Raw genomic sequence first — 17638 nt, forward strand, 5'->3', positions numbered from 1 at the left:
TCTTAACCGCTGGACCGCCAGGGAAGTCACGAAAGCTTTTCATCTTTGAGATGTCATGCGAGATTGTGGATAGACGTTAGGCCTTGAAGTCAGTCAGAACTGGTACCAAACCAGGCTCTACCTGGTGATAAACCTCTCTGGTCTTACCATCCTTATCTGTAAAATAGGTACTAAGTACCTGGCACACGAGAGCACTTAGTAAATGGGAGTAATCACTACAATGAATCTGCTGTGTACCCTTGTGCAAGTAACTGACACTCTCTGAGCCTCAGTTTCCTCCTCTAAAAGATGGGGATGAAAATACTAAATCGAAATTCGGAGTCAGGTCACCCCCTATTGTTGGACATTTACTGTTCTAACTCTCTGAAATCAAAACCAACACAAAGCTAGAATAACTGCCTGGAAAGACTTAGAAATAAAAAGTTGGGGAAAACACAGCCTCAAAATATCACCCCACAGGTAATGTACTAATTACAAAGGGAAAGCTATACCTTTTCAATGGTGGTCACTCCCTGTTATGGGCTAAACTGCATACCCCCAAAATTCATATGTTGTAGCTCTAGCTCCCAGTACCTCAGAATGTGACTGTATTTGGAGATAGAGCCTTTAAAGAGGTGAGTCAATTAATGAGGCCTTAGGGTGGGTCCTAATCCAGTCTCCTCATGGCCTTATAAGAAGAGGTAATTTGGACACACAAAGAGTGTGCTAACACTGTGGACACTGGACACACCAGTGCTGACACAGAGGAAAGACCAAGTGAGGACACAGCGAGAAGGCAGCCGTCTGCAAGCCCAGGAGAGAGGCCTCAGAGGAAACCAGCCCTGCTAATAGCTCGGTTTTGGACTTCCAGCCTCCAGAACTGTGAGACAGTAACTTCCTGTGGTTCAAGGCACGCAGTCTGTGGTACTTTGTTACGGCAGCCCGAGCTGACTAATACACCACCTTCACCATGGGCTCCGACTCAGCATCAGATATTAAACTGCCACTCCATGGCCATGATGTGAGATGCCTAGAGGGCCACAGCACCACCGCTGGGGTATTCCCACCAAAATGAATCACCTCATCTAATCTGGAAACAGCCAATAAATTCGGAATGTGGGACATTCTACAAAACGCCTTTCCTGTCCTCCACGAATGTCCCTGTCCTGAAATGCAAAGACAGACTGAGGAATGAACCCAAGTCAAAAGATACCAAAGACACCTGTCTTCCTCTGTTTGGGCTGCTGTGACAAAATACCATGAACTGGGTGGCGTATACACAACAGAAATTTATTTCTTGACAGTTCTGGAGGCTGGAAGCCCAAGACCAGGGCGACAGCACGATTGGGTTCTGGTGAGGGCCTCTTTTGGGTGCAGACTGTGTCACTGTGACCTCACGTGGTGGAAGGGACCTTCCCCATCACCTTCTGGGTTAGGGTTTCAATATATGAATTGGAGGGTGGGGGACACAAACATTCAGACCATAGCAGCACCTGTCAACTAAAGGCAGCACGTGATCCTGGACTGGATTTTAAACAAACAGACAAGAAAAGAAACAGGCATAAAGGATATCTGGGGTCAGCTGGGATCACTAGACTATGGACTTAATCTTAGATAATATTCTTGCATCAATATTATGTTTCTAGAATGTGATAACAGCACTGTGATTAGACAAGGTCCTACATTGTGGAAAAAAGTCATGGCTCTTGAGAGATACAGGCTGAAACATTCTGAGTGAAGTGTCATATCTCTGACTCACTTTCAAATCTTCCTCCGTAAATGTCTATATAAAGAGAGGCAGGCTTCCCTGGTGGCGCAGTGGTTAAGAACCCGCCTGCCAATGCAGGGGACATGGGTTCAGGCCCTGGTCCAGGAAGATCCCACATGCCGCGGAGCAACTAAGCTCGTAAGCCACAACTACTGAAGCCTGTGCACCTAGAGCCTGTGCTCCACAACAAGAGAAACCACCGCCATGAGAAGCCCACACACCACAACAAAGAGTAGCCCCCGCTCACCGCAGCTAGAGAAAGCTGGCGTGCAGCAACGAAGACCCAACACAGCCAGGACTAAAGTAAATAAAATAAATAAATTTATTTTAAAAAAAAGAAAAAAAGAGAGAGAGGCATTGGGGATTCCCTGGCGGTCCAGTGGTTAGGACTCTGTGTTTTCACTGCCAAGGGCCCGGGTTCATTCCCTGGTCCAGGAACTAGGATCCCACAAGCCTCGCGGCATGGCCAAAAAAATAAACCAAGAGAGAGGCATAAAGCAAATGTGGCAAAAGGATGCGGGTGTTCATTGCGCTATCCTTGTCTATTTTGCATAGGTTTAAAATTTTTCCAAAAAATTTGAGACATAAAGTTGAAAAAATATCCCTTATCAAATTGGAAAAACAGACAAAATGCTTAAAGATAAATGAGGGGCTACAAAATTGTCCCTTAACGTACCACACTTGCCCATTCCTGAAAAGCCAGTGATGGAATATACGTTTCAAAGTAAACCGTTCTTTTCACCAGAATGTCCCGCTAACACGCTACTTCTGGCCACAACGCCTGGAGCCAAATCCAATAACAACAACTACAACCACCTGTCTGAGTAAGGGGTCCTGCACACCAGTGCTGGGCCATCTCCCTGGTTTCCTCACAGTGTCCTGTGGGGGCAGGAGCTTCATCCCCATTTTACAGATGAGGAAACTGAGGCCAAGGGAAGCACTGGACTTGCCCTACATTTACAGCTGGTAAATGGCAGTGCCAGGACCAAAGCCCAAGTCTTTCTGACCCTAAAATCCAAACTTGTTGGGGTAGGACAGGGTTGCTCTGCTAATCCCCCAAGTAAAGCTCTGAGTACAAATCCCACTGAGGAAGAGGAGAGGGAAACAGATCTCACACGAGGGAGCTGGGACCTGGGGCCAGGGTCAGGGATGGCGTCCCTGAGGTGGGCTGAGGCCTCACGGGTGAATAGGAGGAGGTGACCAGGCTGCAGGTGGAAAGCACTCCAGGCAGGAGGAATGGCACAGGCAAAGGGCTGGTGGCTGGATGGTGGTGAGTGAGGAGGGCTGGATGGGAATGGGCAGGAGAAGCCGGACCATGAAAGGTCTTAGAGGCTCAGGGAGGATCTTGGGTTTCCTCCTGAGGGTGCTAGGGAGCCAAAGGAGGGTTCTGAACAGGGGAGAGGAGCAGATGTGTAATTTAACAGCACCCCTCTGGCGGTCTTGTATGGGGAAATCTGGAGGAGACTGAGAGCTGGTCACCAGGGAGGAAGCTGGAGGTCAGGGAGCAGATGAGCCCGGGATCCAGGGCTGGTGGGATGGTGAGGACATAATTCAGGGTCCACAGACACTTGGGCAAAGATCCAGAAACACATGAAGTCTCCATATGGGAAAGGCACATGAACCAGGCCTCTCAGAAATCACTGGGAGAGACAGTCATGCATGCAACCCCCCGGGCAGGGCAACTTGGCAACAGCCGTCAAATTATCTTTGACGGGCAATCCCACTTCCAGAAGTTGTTTTCTTTTTTTTAACTTTTATTTTTTGGCCATGCCACACAGCTTGCAGGATCTTAGTTCCCCCACCTGGAATCAAACCCGTGCCCCCTGCAGTGGAAGCGTAGAGTCTTAACCACTGGACCGTCAGGGAAGTCCTAAAATGTGTTTTTTTTAACTTAAGAATATATCTTGGAGCTGAGCTCACATCAGCATGACTGAAGCTGCCTTATTCTCTTTACCATCTCATCCCACCGTGTGGACATAGGATACTATATTGTGCAAGTCTCCTATTGGTGGACATTTTGGTTGTTTCCTGTTTCCCGCTATTAAGAGCAGGGCTGTAGAGAACGACTCAGTTCATCTATTATTTCCTTCATGTGTGTCACTCAAATAACTTCTGGAAGGGAATCTGGTGGTCCAGTGGTTAGGACTCCATGTTTCCACTGGCCTGGGTTCAATCCCTGGTTGGGGAAATAGATCCCACAAGCTGCATGGCACAGCCAAAAAAACCCAAAAAACGAAAAAGCCCACACATTTTATATACACACGCGCACGCACGCTCCCCTTTATGTACAAAAGGGGGATAGTATATACGTATATATATATTTGCCTGTATAATCATTAATCATAAAATACTCCTGAAAGGCTCCATGAGATATTGATAACAATGGTCACCTCTGGGTGGCGGGGGGAACCTGGAGGCAGGAATGGGGGACTTTTGTTCATTTTAATTTAATTTAAATTATGTTAATTTAACATGACTCTTCATATTTTTGAACGTTTTGATCCACATCATATGATTCAAAATATTAAAACAAAATAAAGGGCTTCCCTGGTGGCACAGTGGTTAAGAATCTGCCTGCCAATGCTGGGGACACGGGTTCGAGCTCTGGTCCAGGAAGATCCCACATGCCGCAGAGCACCTAAGCCCCAGCACCACAACTACTGGAGCCTGGGCTCGCAACAAGAGAAGCCACCGCAACGAGAAGCCCATGCACTGCAATGAAGAGCAGCCCCCGCTCGCTGCAACTAGAGAAAGCACGCGCAGCAACAAAGACCCAACAGAGCCAAAAATAAAATAAAAAATAAAATAAAATAAAGATGGGTATAGTTGAAAATCTTGTCTGTACCTTATCCATTCAGCACTGCCTCCAAAAAAGAATTCACCTGTATTTGTTTTCCTTTCCAGAGTTTCTGTACGCAAATACTACCAAATACAAATTGAAAATCTTATTTTCCCTTCTTTTTGACACACACGGTAGTACAGTTTACCTTGAACAATGTGGGGAGTGGGGGAGGGAGTGCTGGGGCACCGACCCTGCCTGCAGTGGGAAATCCACCTATAACTTATAGCTAGTCCTCAGTATCCGTGTTTCTGCGGTTCCGCCTGGGGGGATTCCAACAACTGGGGATCGTATTTACTGTTGAAAAAAATCCCCGTTTGGGCTTCCCTGGTGGCACAGTGGTTGAGAGTCCGCCTGCCGATGTAGGGGATGCGGGTTCGTGCCCCGGTCCGGGAAGATCCCACATGCCGAGGAGGGGCTGGGCCCGTGAGCCATGGCCACTGAGCCTGCGCGTCCGGAGCCTGTGATCCGCAACGGGAGAGGCCACGACAGTGAGAGGCCCAAAAATCCCCGTTTAAGCGGACCCGCCCAGTTCAAACCCATGTTGTTCAAGGGTCAACTGTATAATACCCACAAAATTCTGCACCTCAATTTAAACAAAATGAATATATCTTGGAGATGGATACTTCCACATCAGTACCTAAGGGATGGCTTCATTTAAAATTTTTTCTGTATTAACTGTATGTGTTTATATTTACCTGCACACTTACACAGATACATTTGTCCCTGCTGCATAGGACTGCAATCGGTAGATTATCGATTATTTCACCAGTCCCCTGATGACTAACACGGAAACTTCCAATTCTTCTCTATACAAACAAGGCTGCAAGGGAGAAACTTGTACGTCCCTCTTTCACCCAGATGCAGGCATATCTACATGATAAGTTCCCAGAAGTGGAATGGCCCGGCCTAAGAGTAATAATGATAATAATTATACTAGTAATACTAGAAGCTCTCTCAATCGAGCACCCACCAGGTTGGAGGTACTTGGCGTGTATAAGTAACTCATTTACTCCTCCCAACAACCCCAGGTGCTTGGTTATTATTATAATTCAGTTTTTTAATTTGTTTTCTGGCCACGCCACAGGGCCTGCAGGATCCTAGTTCCCCAACCAGGGATCGAACCCGAGTCCCCAGCAGTGTAAGTGTGGAGTCCCAACCATTGGACCGCCAGGGAAGTCCGTATTATCCCATTTTGTAGAGGAGGAGGCACAGAGGGACCGAGTAACCTGCCCAAGGCAGTACCTGGATTCGAATCCAGATACTCTGATTCTTTTTTTTTTTTTTTTTTTTTTTCAGTATGTGGGCCTCTCACTGTTGTGGCCTCTCCCATTGCGGAGCACAGGCTCCGGATGCACAGGCTCAGTGGCCATGGCTCACGGGCCCATCCGCTCCGCGGCATGTGGGATCTTCCCGGACCGGGGCATGAACCCGTGTCCCCTGCATCGGCAGGCGGACTCTCAACCACTGCGCCACCAGGGAAGCCCCAGATACTCTGATTCTTAAGGCCTCACTGGTGAACCAGGAGGCTACCAATGATAATTTTGACCAATACTGTCAAACTGCCGGGAAGAAGGCCTTTCTTTGAATGCCCTTTAAATTTAAGGCCAAGCGACAGTGGTGTCAGCTGCTCCAACAATAGCAACAGCAATAATAATAACCACCATAAAATACATGAATAATGAAATACATGCATATGGATCTCCGGGGCGGGTGACACGCGAGTCCCACCGCCCCTGGTGCCCACCTCGATGGCGGGCAGCGTCTTGCTGGCCTCTGTGCTGCTCTCCCCGAGGATGCTGCCGGCCGAGCGGCCCTCGCACTCGTAGCGGAAGCGCATGCCGCGCTGCTTGGGCTGCTCGGTGATGATCAGGTGCGGCCGCGGCCCGGGGCCCGGAGCCGGGGGCACTAGCCGGCCCAGAGGGCAGCCCCAGGGCGGCGGCGTGGCCGGGGGCGGGGGCGCCGCGGCGCCCAGGGTGACGGTGCTCAGGGAGGCCGCCCCGCGAGACACCAGGCGCGGCATCCCCTCGCCCGGGCCCGGCTGCGCCCCCTCCAGGCCGAAGCCATTCTCCTTGATGTACTCGTCGATGATCTCTGCGGGAGAAGCAAAACCTAGGGATGATGCTGATTGTCAAAGAAAAGGCTTTTTTTACCCCCAGACTTGTGCTGCTCTCGCCTTTTCCCGTCCGTTCATTTCTTCAAGACATATTTCTTGTGGGCCAAGGGCAGGGGCGTCAGCTCCGAACACAGAAAAGCCCCTGCCCTCCTTCTTGGAAACAGACGCGTAGCGTCCCCCCGTTTCTTGAAGCCCAAAACCCCAGGGGTCGGCCTGGTTTCTCCTTCTCCTGCACCCTCCTGTCCACCCACCTCCGAAACAGCTCCTGAACCCATGCCTCCATCACCTCTCACCTGGATCAAGGTAGAACCAAGTCACAGGTACCCCTGCCTCCATCTTGCCCCATTTAATAACAACGAGAATAACAGGTGCTCTGCCCAAGCCGTTCCCATCTCAGAAAGCAGCACCACCGTCCACGGTGCTCAAGCTGTAAGGATGCACATCTTTATCAGCTGCTTACGATCGCACATCTACTGTGTCCAATCCATGAACTTCTCCTGCCTCTACCTCAAATATACATTTACGTTCCCACCACCTGTCCCCACGCCCACTGCTCCCTCCCTGGGCCACCCTCCGTCATTCTCCATCTGAACCACTACTCCTGTTCCCCACCTCGCCTCTTCCAGTCTATCTGCCAAACACAGCCAGAGGGATCTGATGTCAGACCCTGTCCCCTTCTGAACAGAAGCCTCCAGTGGCTCCCATCTCCCTAAGAGTCAAAGTCAACACCTTCCCCATATAAAACTCTCTCCAAACTCCACTCATCTCAGGAAAACAGGACAAAGACAAAACCCACACCCCCGACCTTGGCCACAGAGCCTTCTGTGGACGGGCCCCCTCTGTCCTGGGCTTCTTGCCTCCCACTGCCCCCTGTCATCATGCTCTGGCCTCTTTTCTGTCACTTGCACCCACCAAGCCCGGCCCTCCCTCTTCAGGGCATTGGACTGGCTCCTCCATCTGCCTGTTCCACGCTTCCCCCCATTCAACCCGTGCTGGCTCCTTCTCATCCTTCCGGTCTCAGGCCACCTCTTCAGAAAGGCCCAATCTAGTGTGTTTTCCCCAGGCCTCTTGCTGTTTATTTCCTTAGCCCAGTCTAACATTATTTTGCTCTTTATTCCTTTTCCTCCTGTCTCTGCCACTAGAGTATCAGTTCCAAGAGAGCAGGGACTTTGGTTCGTGGCTGAATCCCCGGTGCCTAGAACGGTGCCTGGCGTGCAGCAGGTGCTAAATACAACTCATCGAAGGAACGAACAACAGTTGTAGTAACAGTAACTAATATTAAAGACGGCTGGCATATGCTGAATCTTCACTAAGTGTCAAGCATTGCTAAGTACCCTGGGAGCACATGACTTTGTTAAAATCCCCCAGCAGTCCCAGAAGTCATACTGTGACCTCCTCCCCAACAAGGAAGGCCAAGGTCCCTCTCTGTGAGCACTTGGACTCCCCAGCCTCCCCCCAGAACTGCCCTGTGATACTCACCCAATTCATCTGTGGAAGGAAGAGAAAGAGAAAGGTGAGGTCCAGCAAGTGGTCAAGACTTTCATCTTTTAAGACAGATTCCCCAACCCCATCCCCTCCCGGAGCCCTTCCCCCTTCCTCCATCCTGGGAAATCCTGGGCTCTGACTCCCTGGGATGTTAAGCCCTAACCCCCATCTCTCCCTCCTGGTCTACCCTCCCTTCAGCTCCCAACGTTGGGGTCCCAGGGTCAGGCTACCCTCAAATGCCTCCCCCTAAAAACCTTTAGATCGGGGATTATGAAGCAGTGTTGAGAATCTAAGGAAAAGCCAAGGGTCTCATCACCAGGGGAAAAAAATGGATGCCCAAGATTCTAAACAAAATGTGGGGGTGGAGCCCTCCCTAAAGCCCACCCTAGACCCCGGGAGATCACTTCCTGGTGTCTGAAGATCCAGGAACGCTGATCCTTCACTTCTAGGCAACCACCTCCCTCTGCATCCCATGCCAGTCCCCAGCAGTACCCAGCCGGTATCCGGGATTTGCCCCTACTTCCTGAGCGGGGAATGACAGCAATGCTGGGGAAGCCCCTTATCACCTCCTCAGGAAAGCTCAGCCCTGGAAGGGGCCGTGAAGGATGGAAACCAACCTCCCATGATTCCACAGACAGAACAAGGGGAGTCCAGAGGGAGCAAGCAAGCCTGTGGGGTCACACAGCAAGGGAGGGCAGACCGGGGCCAGATGCCCCATCCAGGGTTGCCTGCGCTGGCTGCTGGCCACTGAATCGTTGCCAGCCTGCCCTGCTGCCAGACCTGTCCTCTTCCTCCACTATCGGGGAGTGGCTCCCAGAGCCAGACCTTTGCTCCCTGGAAAGCAGTCTTCCCGCCCCGCTTATCTCATGTGATCTGTGAAGTCACCAGGGTGGGGAGGACATCCCCACTTGGTAGATGGGGACACTGAGGCTGGGAGAGAGGAAGGGACACGCTACAGATCACTGGCAGGGCCAACTTCAAGTCACTTCAACTTGGAAACACCTTCTCAGGCATTCGTGCTGGATGACCTGGGGATCCAGAGATGAGTTAGACTTTGTCTGAGCCCTCAAGGAGCTCCCAGGCTGCGAGGGGAAACTGAGGCCTGAGCAGCTGTGGCTGAAGTTTTGTACTGCCTCAGTTCAAATCCTGGCTCTGTTCTTTGCTAACCATGTGGCCTTGAGCCCATTATTTAAACTCTTTCTGTGCCTTGGTTTCTTCATCTATAAAATGGACACAATAATAATGTTTGTCTGGTTGGGCTGTTTAATATACGGGAAGCACTTAGTACTGCCATAATAGTAGACGATACATAAATACTGGCTGCTGTTGGGTAAGGTGTTGGGAGACATTATTTTATGGATGTGGGTAAACTGCTTCCCCTCTCTAGGCCTCAGATTGTCTGTCTGTAAAATGGGGAGGTTGGAAGACATGGTTTCAGAGCACGGGGTGTGGAGTCACACAGATGTTAGTTTGAATCCCGGCTGTCACTTCGGGCTGTGTTGCCTTGGGAAAGTTGCCTAACCTCTCTGAGCCTCCTTCTCTATAAAAAGGTCTGATATATCTCAGGCATTAACATGAAGATTTAGAAGCACACTGGGAAATTGCTTAGCACAGGGTCCGACCACTTCAGGCCCTCCATAAAACTTAGCCATTATTATTATTCTCTAAAATCCTCTTTCAGCCAGGAAATGTTAGGGACTTCTTCTCTTTATTCAGGGCTCAGCTCAAATAACAACCTGCCCCCCTCCCAAACTCCCACACAAACTTGCCACCATTCAGGGCCAGCCAGGATGGGCCACACTTGAGCAGCTGTCTTTCATGCCTCAGGGCCTTTGCACAGGCTGGTCTCTACCAGAATGCTCTTCCTTCAGATCTTTGCATGCCTCCTCCTCCACTTTCAGGTCCCTGGTCAAGTGTCACCTCCTAGATGGGTCTTCCCTGACTACTTTATCCAAGATATCCCCCAGAACCCCCACTCCAGTCACTCACAGTTAGGTGCCTTGGTTTTATCATTTTCATGGCACTGGCTAGGATTTGACATGACCTTATTTTAGAGTGATTCATATCTGTCTCCTGTAGACTGTGAACACCAGAGAGTAGGAAACACACCTGCCCCATCCCCACTGTATACCCAGGGCCCAGTATGTGTTTGGCCCATCAAAATGAGGGAAAATTTCCCTCCCAGTCTATCTCAGTCGTTCTCCCATCCCCACCATGCTATTTAGGTGTCACTGATCCCAAGATTTGTTTAGGGCCTTTATCACATTTTATAATCCCACATTTAATTCATTGTGTACATATCTGCTTCCACATCTAGGTAGGGAACCCTGTGAGGGCAGAGCCAGGGCTGTCTTAGTCACTGCCCAGTGCTCAGCACTGCCCAGCACAGGGCCAGGTTTGCAATTGGAACTCAATAAACATATGCTGAATGGATAACGTCAGAAATTACTCTCAATTGAAAGAAACCAAAGATCTAGGTCTTGGGTCAGAAAAGTCTCAACCTTGCTCTTGCCCAGAACCAGTGCTTGGCAGTACCCATTCCCAATGCCATCTCCCACCTTTCACTATCTCCCAAACTCACAAACCTCTTAGAGAACCCGCAGGGCCTCCTCCACAGCCACGCCAGCACTTCTGGGGTCCATCCCAAGATTTTACCTCCAGGGAGAGGTTCAGACCCAGCCCACTGGGGCCACTGAGTTTTCCTGGTGGCAGGACTCAATCCCTGCCCTCCAAATTCCAGCACATTTATGAGAGATGATGTCATCCTTTGGCCATGCTTCTGCATTTCCTTGGGCAGCACTGAATTTTGGATGGTACAGGATGAGGGGCCTTATAGACTAGTGGTTCTCAGCATCTCTTGGGAAGTTGCTAGAAATGCAAACTCTTAGAGCCCATCCTGGAGCTACTGAATCAGAAACTCTGGAGGTGGGGCCCAAAACTCTGTTTTAACAGTTCTCTGGGTGACCCTTAACTGTGTGCCAGACACTGCTTTAATACTGATACTGTTCAGCTGTATCAGCTCATTGAATCCTCTCGGTCCCTCTGAGGCATTGATATTATGCCCATCCTACAGATGAGAAAGACTGAGGCCCAGAGAAGGGAAGTGACTTACAGTGAAGGGGTGGTGGTGGCACCAGTAATGTAATTATTATGCTCTGCACTACCATAGTGAATCTCTAAAGAGGACTCTCTTAGAGAGTGAATAGGTGGTTAGTTTTACTTCTCCAGATCCTTATCACCCGGGAGGTAGGGGCATCTGGGGACCCCATCTCAACGGGCAGGGAGGGATACAGGCTGAGGAAAGCTGAGGTAGACCTCCGCAAAACCCCCAGACAGAGGTGTACACAATGCCACCTCCATAGGATTCCTCCTGCCCCATCCTGAGCGTGCAGATGGGCAGGAACTGTGGAGGGCTTCTCACCCGTGGTCCTGGAAACGGCGAGCGAGAGCGAGGAGAGGTCCGCGGCCCCTGCAGGGATGGAGGCATGTCTCAGGAGGTGATGGAAATACGGCGGGAGAACCAGAGAATCTCCCAAGCCCCACCCCGTTCCTCTCCTGGCCACGCCCCTTTGGAGCATGCCCCTCACCCTTATAGCCCGCATGGTCCGGCCTTCCTTCCTTAACTCATGGACAGGTTCCCTAGTTTCTGTCAGTCACCCCACCCTTCATCACACTCAGGCCCTGCTCCTTCTCTCCCTTAAGAAGGCTGAGAAGGGCCTGGAGGAGCTCTTCTCAGCCTCAGTTAGGAAAGCCCCCGCCCTCTTCCTTATTTCAGGGTCAGACCCTCCCTCTTCACTTTTCCAGTGTCAGGCCCGTCCCCTTCTCCCTCAGACCCTGCCACTTCTCTCCAGAGGCAAGCCCCACCTCCTCTTTCTTCTCTGAGTCAGACCCCGCCCTCTATTTTTCAGAGCAGGCCCTCCCCCTTCTCTCTGCCAGAGTCGGGCCCGCCTCTTCTCCCTCTCCGAGTACGGCCCCGCCCCCGTATCTCCCTTAAGCCCCGCCCCTTACTCTGAGTAGGTGAGACCTTGCCTCTTTGAGTTTAGGTCCCGCCCTCTTCTCGCACTCATGGTCAGGCCCCGCCCCCTTCTGTGGACCAGGCCTCTCCTTTTTCTCCCTGTCTGTGTCTGGCCACGCCCAGTCCCTCAGGAGCAGCTCCCGCTCCTCCTTCTCCGAGTCAGGCTCTGCCCCTCCCCTCTCGTAGTCGGGCCCCGCCCCCTTCTTTGCCTCAGGGTCAGGCCCCGCCCCCTTCTCACTCTCTAGTGGGACGTCTCTCTCTTACCTTGGACCGGACCCGGTCACCATCCTCTGCCTCCTTCCTTCCCTTTGATATAGTGTCCCCGGTACCGTCACACTCTCCCCGCAAAACCCCTAAGACTCCTGTAGGAACCCCCAGACCACTCCAGGACCCCAGGCCTCCCGCATCTCCAGTCCCGCCCCAGACTCCTCTCCTGAACCCCGGCCCCTCTTACCCAAGGCCCCCAGCTCCGGCGCAGCGGACGATCTGGCGACGCGGCGACTCGGCATGGCCCAACCAGTGGGGACTGACGGCCCGGAGGCCAGCCCAGACCAAAACACACACACGCGGGCAGGCCGAGCGGCCAGGTGGCACGGTCCGGCGGACGATCGCGGGTCGGGAGAGCGACGCAGGGGCTGGGGCCGCAGGCCGGGCTGGACGCGCGGCGCCCGGGTTGCGGGGGGCGCCGGGCCGGGCCGGGCGGGCGGCGGGCGGGGGCGGGGCGGCGGAATTCCCCGGCGCCGCCGGCCTGCGCGCTCATTGGCCTGCACCCTGTCGTTACGTCACGCCAGGGAAACGGGAAAACCCCCACGCGTCACGTGGCCTCGGGGGCGGGGCCGGCCGGGAAGAGGAGGCCGGGGCACAGGAGGGGCCCGGCCCGCGACGATGCCCATTGCTCTGGTTGAGACCACTGAGTCCTGCTTGGGGCCACTCACAACCTACCCATGGAGCAAGTAAGAAGACTGAGGCCTGCCCACCCCAGGTCTGCCAACCGGACTTGACCTGTTGTTTCTGTCTCGAAGGGAAGCTTTGGGATCAGGAGGTTACCAGAGCTCCATAGCTGCCAATGATGATAATCTTTTCGAAACCTCCATGGTCTCTCTACAGCTCAGTTCCTTAACCTGAGTAAATCGGGAGTGACCATACGTAAAAGTTTAAAGCTAGGATGTCAGCTGTAGGACTTGTCTGTTTTGTTCCTTGCTGTATCCCCAGCACCCAGAACAGCGCTTGAAAAACAGTAGGTGCCCAATAAGTTCTTATTAAGTGAATGGATGGATGTTTTATTCCTCCCCACAGCTCCTCCAAGTTTCCTAATAGCCCGTAGCACTTTCAGCTCAAAGGCTCAGTAACTTAGTCCAGGAATGGTAACAGTGTAGCCCCCAGGATACATACTGAGCTGAGTGCCTGACCCCTGGGCTTACCTGGGGGCCTCACAGATACCTCACACCTTGCACCAGCATCAGAGGAAGGTGATAGAATTACTGCAGAGAGGAGGAGACTGAGGCTCAAAGAGGGGCAGCCATTTGGTTAGATCACATTTCTAGGCCTATTCCTAAGAAAGATGGGATGACATTAGGTCCCAGCTTGGATGCCGGGCACCCTCAGACCACAGAGCCAAGGTTTGATGTCCTGTCTCCCTGTGAAAAGTTTGAGTGTTCCATTTCTACTCTTCATGGCCTACATGGACTCACTGATTCAGTCGACATACATTTATTGAGCACCTGCTGTGTGCCAGAGCCTGCACTGGGTACTCAGGCACAGCACTCACCAAGCCAGCCCTGGCACCTGCTCGTCGGAGGCAGACTAGTCTACAACAGTTCTCAAGGTTGTGGCCCAGCCCTTCAGGTGATATGATGCAAGCTCAAGTTGGAGAACTACTGCTATAATGCAAAATATGGAGCAGACTTTTTCTGCAAAGGGCCAGATAGAAAATACGCTCTGCTTTAGGCTTTAAGGGCCAGACAGTCTCAAAACTCAACTCTGCCATAGCACAAAATCTGCCAAAGACCATACCGAAACAATGAGCATGACTGTGCTCCAATAAAACGTTATTTTATGGACACTGAAATTTGCATTTTGTATAACTTTCATGTGAAACAAAATATTCTTCTTGAGATTTTTTTCCAACCACTTAAAACATCTAAAAATTACAGAAAAACTGGAAAATGCTGGTTTTGGCCTGCAGGCTGTAGTCTGCATATGACAAGGGCATTGCCAGAAACGCTATGATTTGAAGGTTCAGAATCAGCCTGCCTAAGTTCAAATCCTAGGTCTGTCACTTACTAGGAGACCTCAGGAAACTGACTTCATCTCTGTAAGCCTGTTTCCTCATCTGTAAAATGGGTGTAATAGGATGGTTGTGAGGATTAAATACGAATAATAGTTGACACGTATAGACCTCTTCCATATGCTAGGCGCTGTTCTAGCACTTTATGTCACATTACTTTGTGAGACTTCGGACACATTGCTTAATTTCTCTGGGTTTCAGTTTTCTCATCTGCTCTTGTGAACATCTGACTTAGAGTCATTGCACACAGGGTAACAGTACCAGGCACTGCTCCAAAAGCTGGGGACACAGCACACAACACAATAGACAAAAGCTCCTGCCATCATGGAACTGAAATCCAAGTGGGGGAGACAGATGGAAAAGAGATAAACAAATATATGTCTGATGGTGATGGCAGTCTTACAGACGATTAAAGCAGGATACATGGCTTGAGTTCGAAGGGTAATATTTGGGTTAGGGAGTTTAGGGAGGGTCTAAGGTGACATCTGAGCAGACAGCTGAGACAGTGAAGGATCCATGTGGATATCTAGGGAAGAGTGTTCAAGGCACAGGGAAGAGCAAGTGCAAAGGCCCTGAGGTGGGAACATGCATGGCAATGTTGAAGGAACAAATCGCAAGGAGGCTGGAGTGGAGTGACAGCTGGGGAAGTAGTGGAGATGGATAATATTAAATTTAAGGAAGCGAACCACACGCAGCACTTAGACTAGAGCTTGGCTCATGATAATAACTGTTGAATAGTGGCTCCTACGTGTAGGAGTAGGAGCCTACCTGATTCCCCTCTGCCCCTTGAAATGTCAGGCCTCACAACTGTTTGTTGGGTCAATGGCTGAAAGGACACATCAGAAATCCTCAGCGTTCAGGATTTCTGTGGGGCTCTGAGCCCCATGAGGGCAGGCCTGGGGCTGGCTTGATCCCTGCTGTGTACACAGAACCCCCAGCTCAAAGCAGTGTCCAGGGGAGGGGCTCAGGAAACATTTGTTGACTGACTGTATGTCAGTCTCTCCACCGATGTCTTAATGCAGACCTCATCAAGGTCCACACTTCTGGCTGTGTGCCTGTGTCTGTGAAAGTCAGGATTATGCAAACATGCACTCAGCAAATGATCCCAGAGCGACTCCTCTTGTGCTGTGGACACAGCAGTGACCAAGACAGCTCTGGCTCTGTCCTCACAGGGCTCAGTCCAGTGGAGAAAGACCTGTCTCCAGGTAGTGATGACCCACAGCAGGCAGGGCTGGGATGTGGGAACCCAGTGAGCTGGTGGGTGGGGGGCAGTGTCCCAGAGGAGGTGGTCAGGAAGGGTTTCCTGGAAGAGGAGCCATGGAGCTACAACCTGGAGGATGCATAGGGTAAGGTGAAGAGTTGCGTGCCTGGAGGTGTGTCTGAGTTTAGGGAAGGGTGCCAGGAGGTAAGCGGTCACAGCTAGTTAGAGCAAGGGAGATGAGGCTGTAGGAGTTAGTAAGTCCCCTCCCCCCAAGGTATCGTTCACCACAGTTAGCAGCCTGGGCTCTTCTCCCAAGGGTACTGGGGAGCCATGGTAGGTTCTGAACAAAGAACGGGCAGGGTCAAGTTTGTGCTTCAGAAAGTTCTGGCTGCTGGGGACTTCCCTGGTTGGTCAGTGGTTAAGAATCCTCCTGCCAATGCAGGGGACATGGGTTCCATCCCTGGTCCAGGAAGATCCCACATGCCGCGGAGCAGCTAAGCCCGTGCGCCACAGCTACTGAAGCCTGTGCGCCTATAGCCCATGTTCCGCAACAAGGGAAGCCGCCACACTGAGAAGCCCGCACACTGCAACGAAGCTCGCCGCAACTAGAGAAGGCCCGCGCGCAGCAACAGAGACCCAAATCAGCCAAAAATAATTTTTAAAAAATGGTTAAGATGGTAAAAAAAAAAAAAAAAAAAAAAAAAAAAAAGACTCCATGCTTCCACTGCAGGAAGCACTAACTTTCACTTAGTTCCTGGTCCAGGAACTAAGATCCCACACGTGGCCAGGGCTGGATGAAAAGTGAATGGGAGGAGCAGGGGACCAGGGAGGAGGCTGAGCTGGGATCCCAGCCTACGAGGAGGAGCCGGGACCGGGTGGTCTCAGTGCAAGTGAAGAGGTGAGAATGCCAAGCAATTGTGGGGTACAGCTGACAGGCCCTGCCAAAGACTGTGGGATGAGGATTTGGGCAGGGGGTAGGCCAGTGAGTTTAGGTGGCCTGAAAGCCGACAGCCGGCTTGGCTCTATGAGCCCAGCAGGTACTGATGCACAGCAGGGGAGGGAGTAGAGCACGTCTGTGGCTGCCTCAGCGATTAAGCCTGCAGAGTGTGTGTGTACATAGGTGTCTGCACACAACTCTCCTGGGACCTCGTGGATTCCCTGCCTGGCTCTGCAGGGAACTGTGGTGGTGGAGCCCAGGGGAACCTGGCTTGGTTCCCAGCCCCGGGCCTCCTCTCCCGGAAGTGTTGATGAGAACACCCCCCCCCCATAAAAAACCTGGGAATGTGGGGTCCCAACCCCTCAGAGTACAGGGTCACCCAGGGGCCTCAGTCTCCTCATCCATAAAGTGGGTGAACAGTTCTGGTACCCAGCTTGCTGGGAAGGCATACGCGCCACACACTAAGAGTCTGGCTGGGTCCTTGGCACAGGCAGCCCTGAGGGTGCTGATGGCACCCCAAAATCTATGGCCGCTACAGCTGGGCACCACTCTGAGCCAGGATTCACTCCCAGGGTCCCCTGGAGACGAGCTCATAAGCCCAGAGAAGCAAGGTCAGGCAGCCAAGGTCCCAGGATTGCTGAACAAGGCAGGCTAATGGGACCGTATCAGTGGTGGGTAGACGCTCCTGCCCTGCCGGGCTGTGTGAGGCCAGGAGATAATCAGTGGCACAGGCGAGGCTCCGCGCCTCGGCGGGTCTCGTGGTTAAGAGCACTGGTGCAGTGAGGTCGTGGCGAGCAGCTTCCCAATCTGTGAAATGGGGACGGTTACGGAAGCCCCCTCAGAGGGCTCCTGGGAGAGGGAGGAGGAGGAGAAAGGGCCTGGCCCAGAGGGTCACTGTCCCCAGTTTAGCGTGTCCCGCGTCCTGCAGGTCTCCCTGCCAGACTCAGGAGAGACACCCCCACCTGCTCTCCAAGGTGGCAGGGGAAGGAAGGCACAAGACGGGGGGCTCTG

General features: G+C 52.1%; 1 protein-coding gene across 2 annotated transcripts in view; it reads right to left on the reverse strand.

The window, feature by feature from the left end:
* Positions 1 to 12869, reverse strand: part of RELB (RELB proto-oncogene, NF-kB subunit) — a 29519-nt gene extending 16650 nt beyond the window's left edge. Inside the window, exons 1-4 of one of the 2 annotated variants that reach the window (XM_032613662.1) lie at positions 12657 to 12869; positions 11609 to 11656; positions 8182 to 8190; positions 6334 to 6680 (exon numbers count right to left, since the gene is read on the reverse strand). In XM_032613662.1, coding sequence (XP_032469553.1) covers positions 6334 to 6680; positions 8182 to 8190; positions 11609 to 11656; positions 12657 to 12711 — 459 coding nt within the window. In that variant the 5' untranslated portion in view covers positions 12712 to 12869. The remainder of the gene's footprint in view (positions 1 to 6333; positions 6681 to 8181; positions 8191 to 11608; positions 11657 to 12656) is intronic. The other variant, XM_032613663.1, reaches the window with a different exon arrangement.
* Between the last annotated feature and the right edge of the window lie 4769 nt (positions 12870 to 17638).

This window comes from Phocoena sinus, chromosome 19, assembly GCF_008692025.1.
Source record: "Phocoena sinus isolate mPhoSin1 chromosome 19, mPhoSin1.pri, whole genome shotgun sequence".
In the NCBI taxonomy this organism is placed as follows: Eukaryota; Metazoa; Chordata; class Mammalia; order Artiodactyla; family Phocoenidae; genus Phocoena; species Phocoena sinus.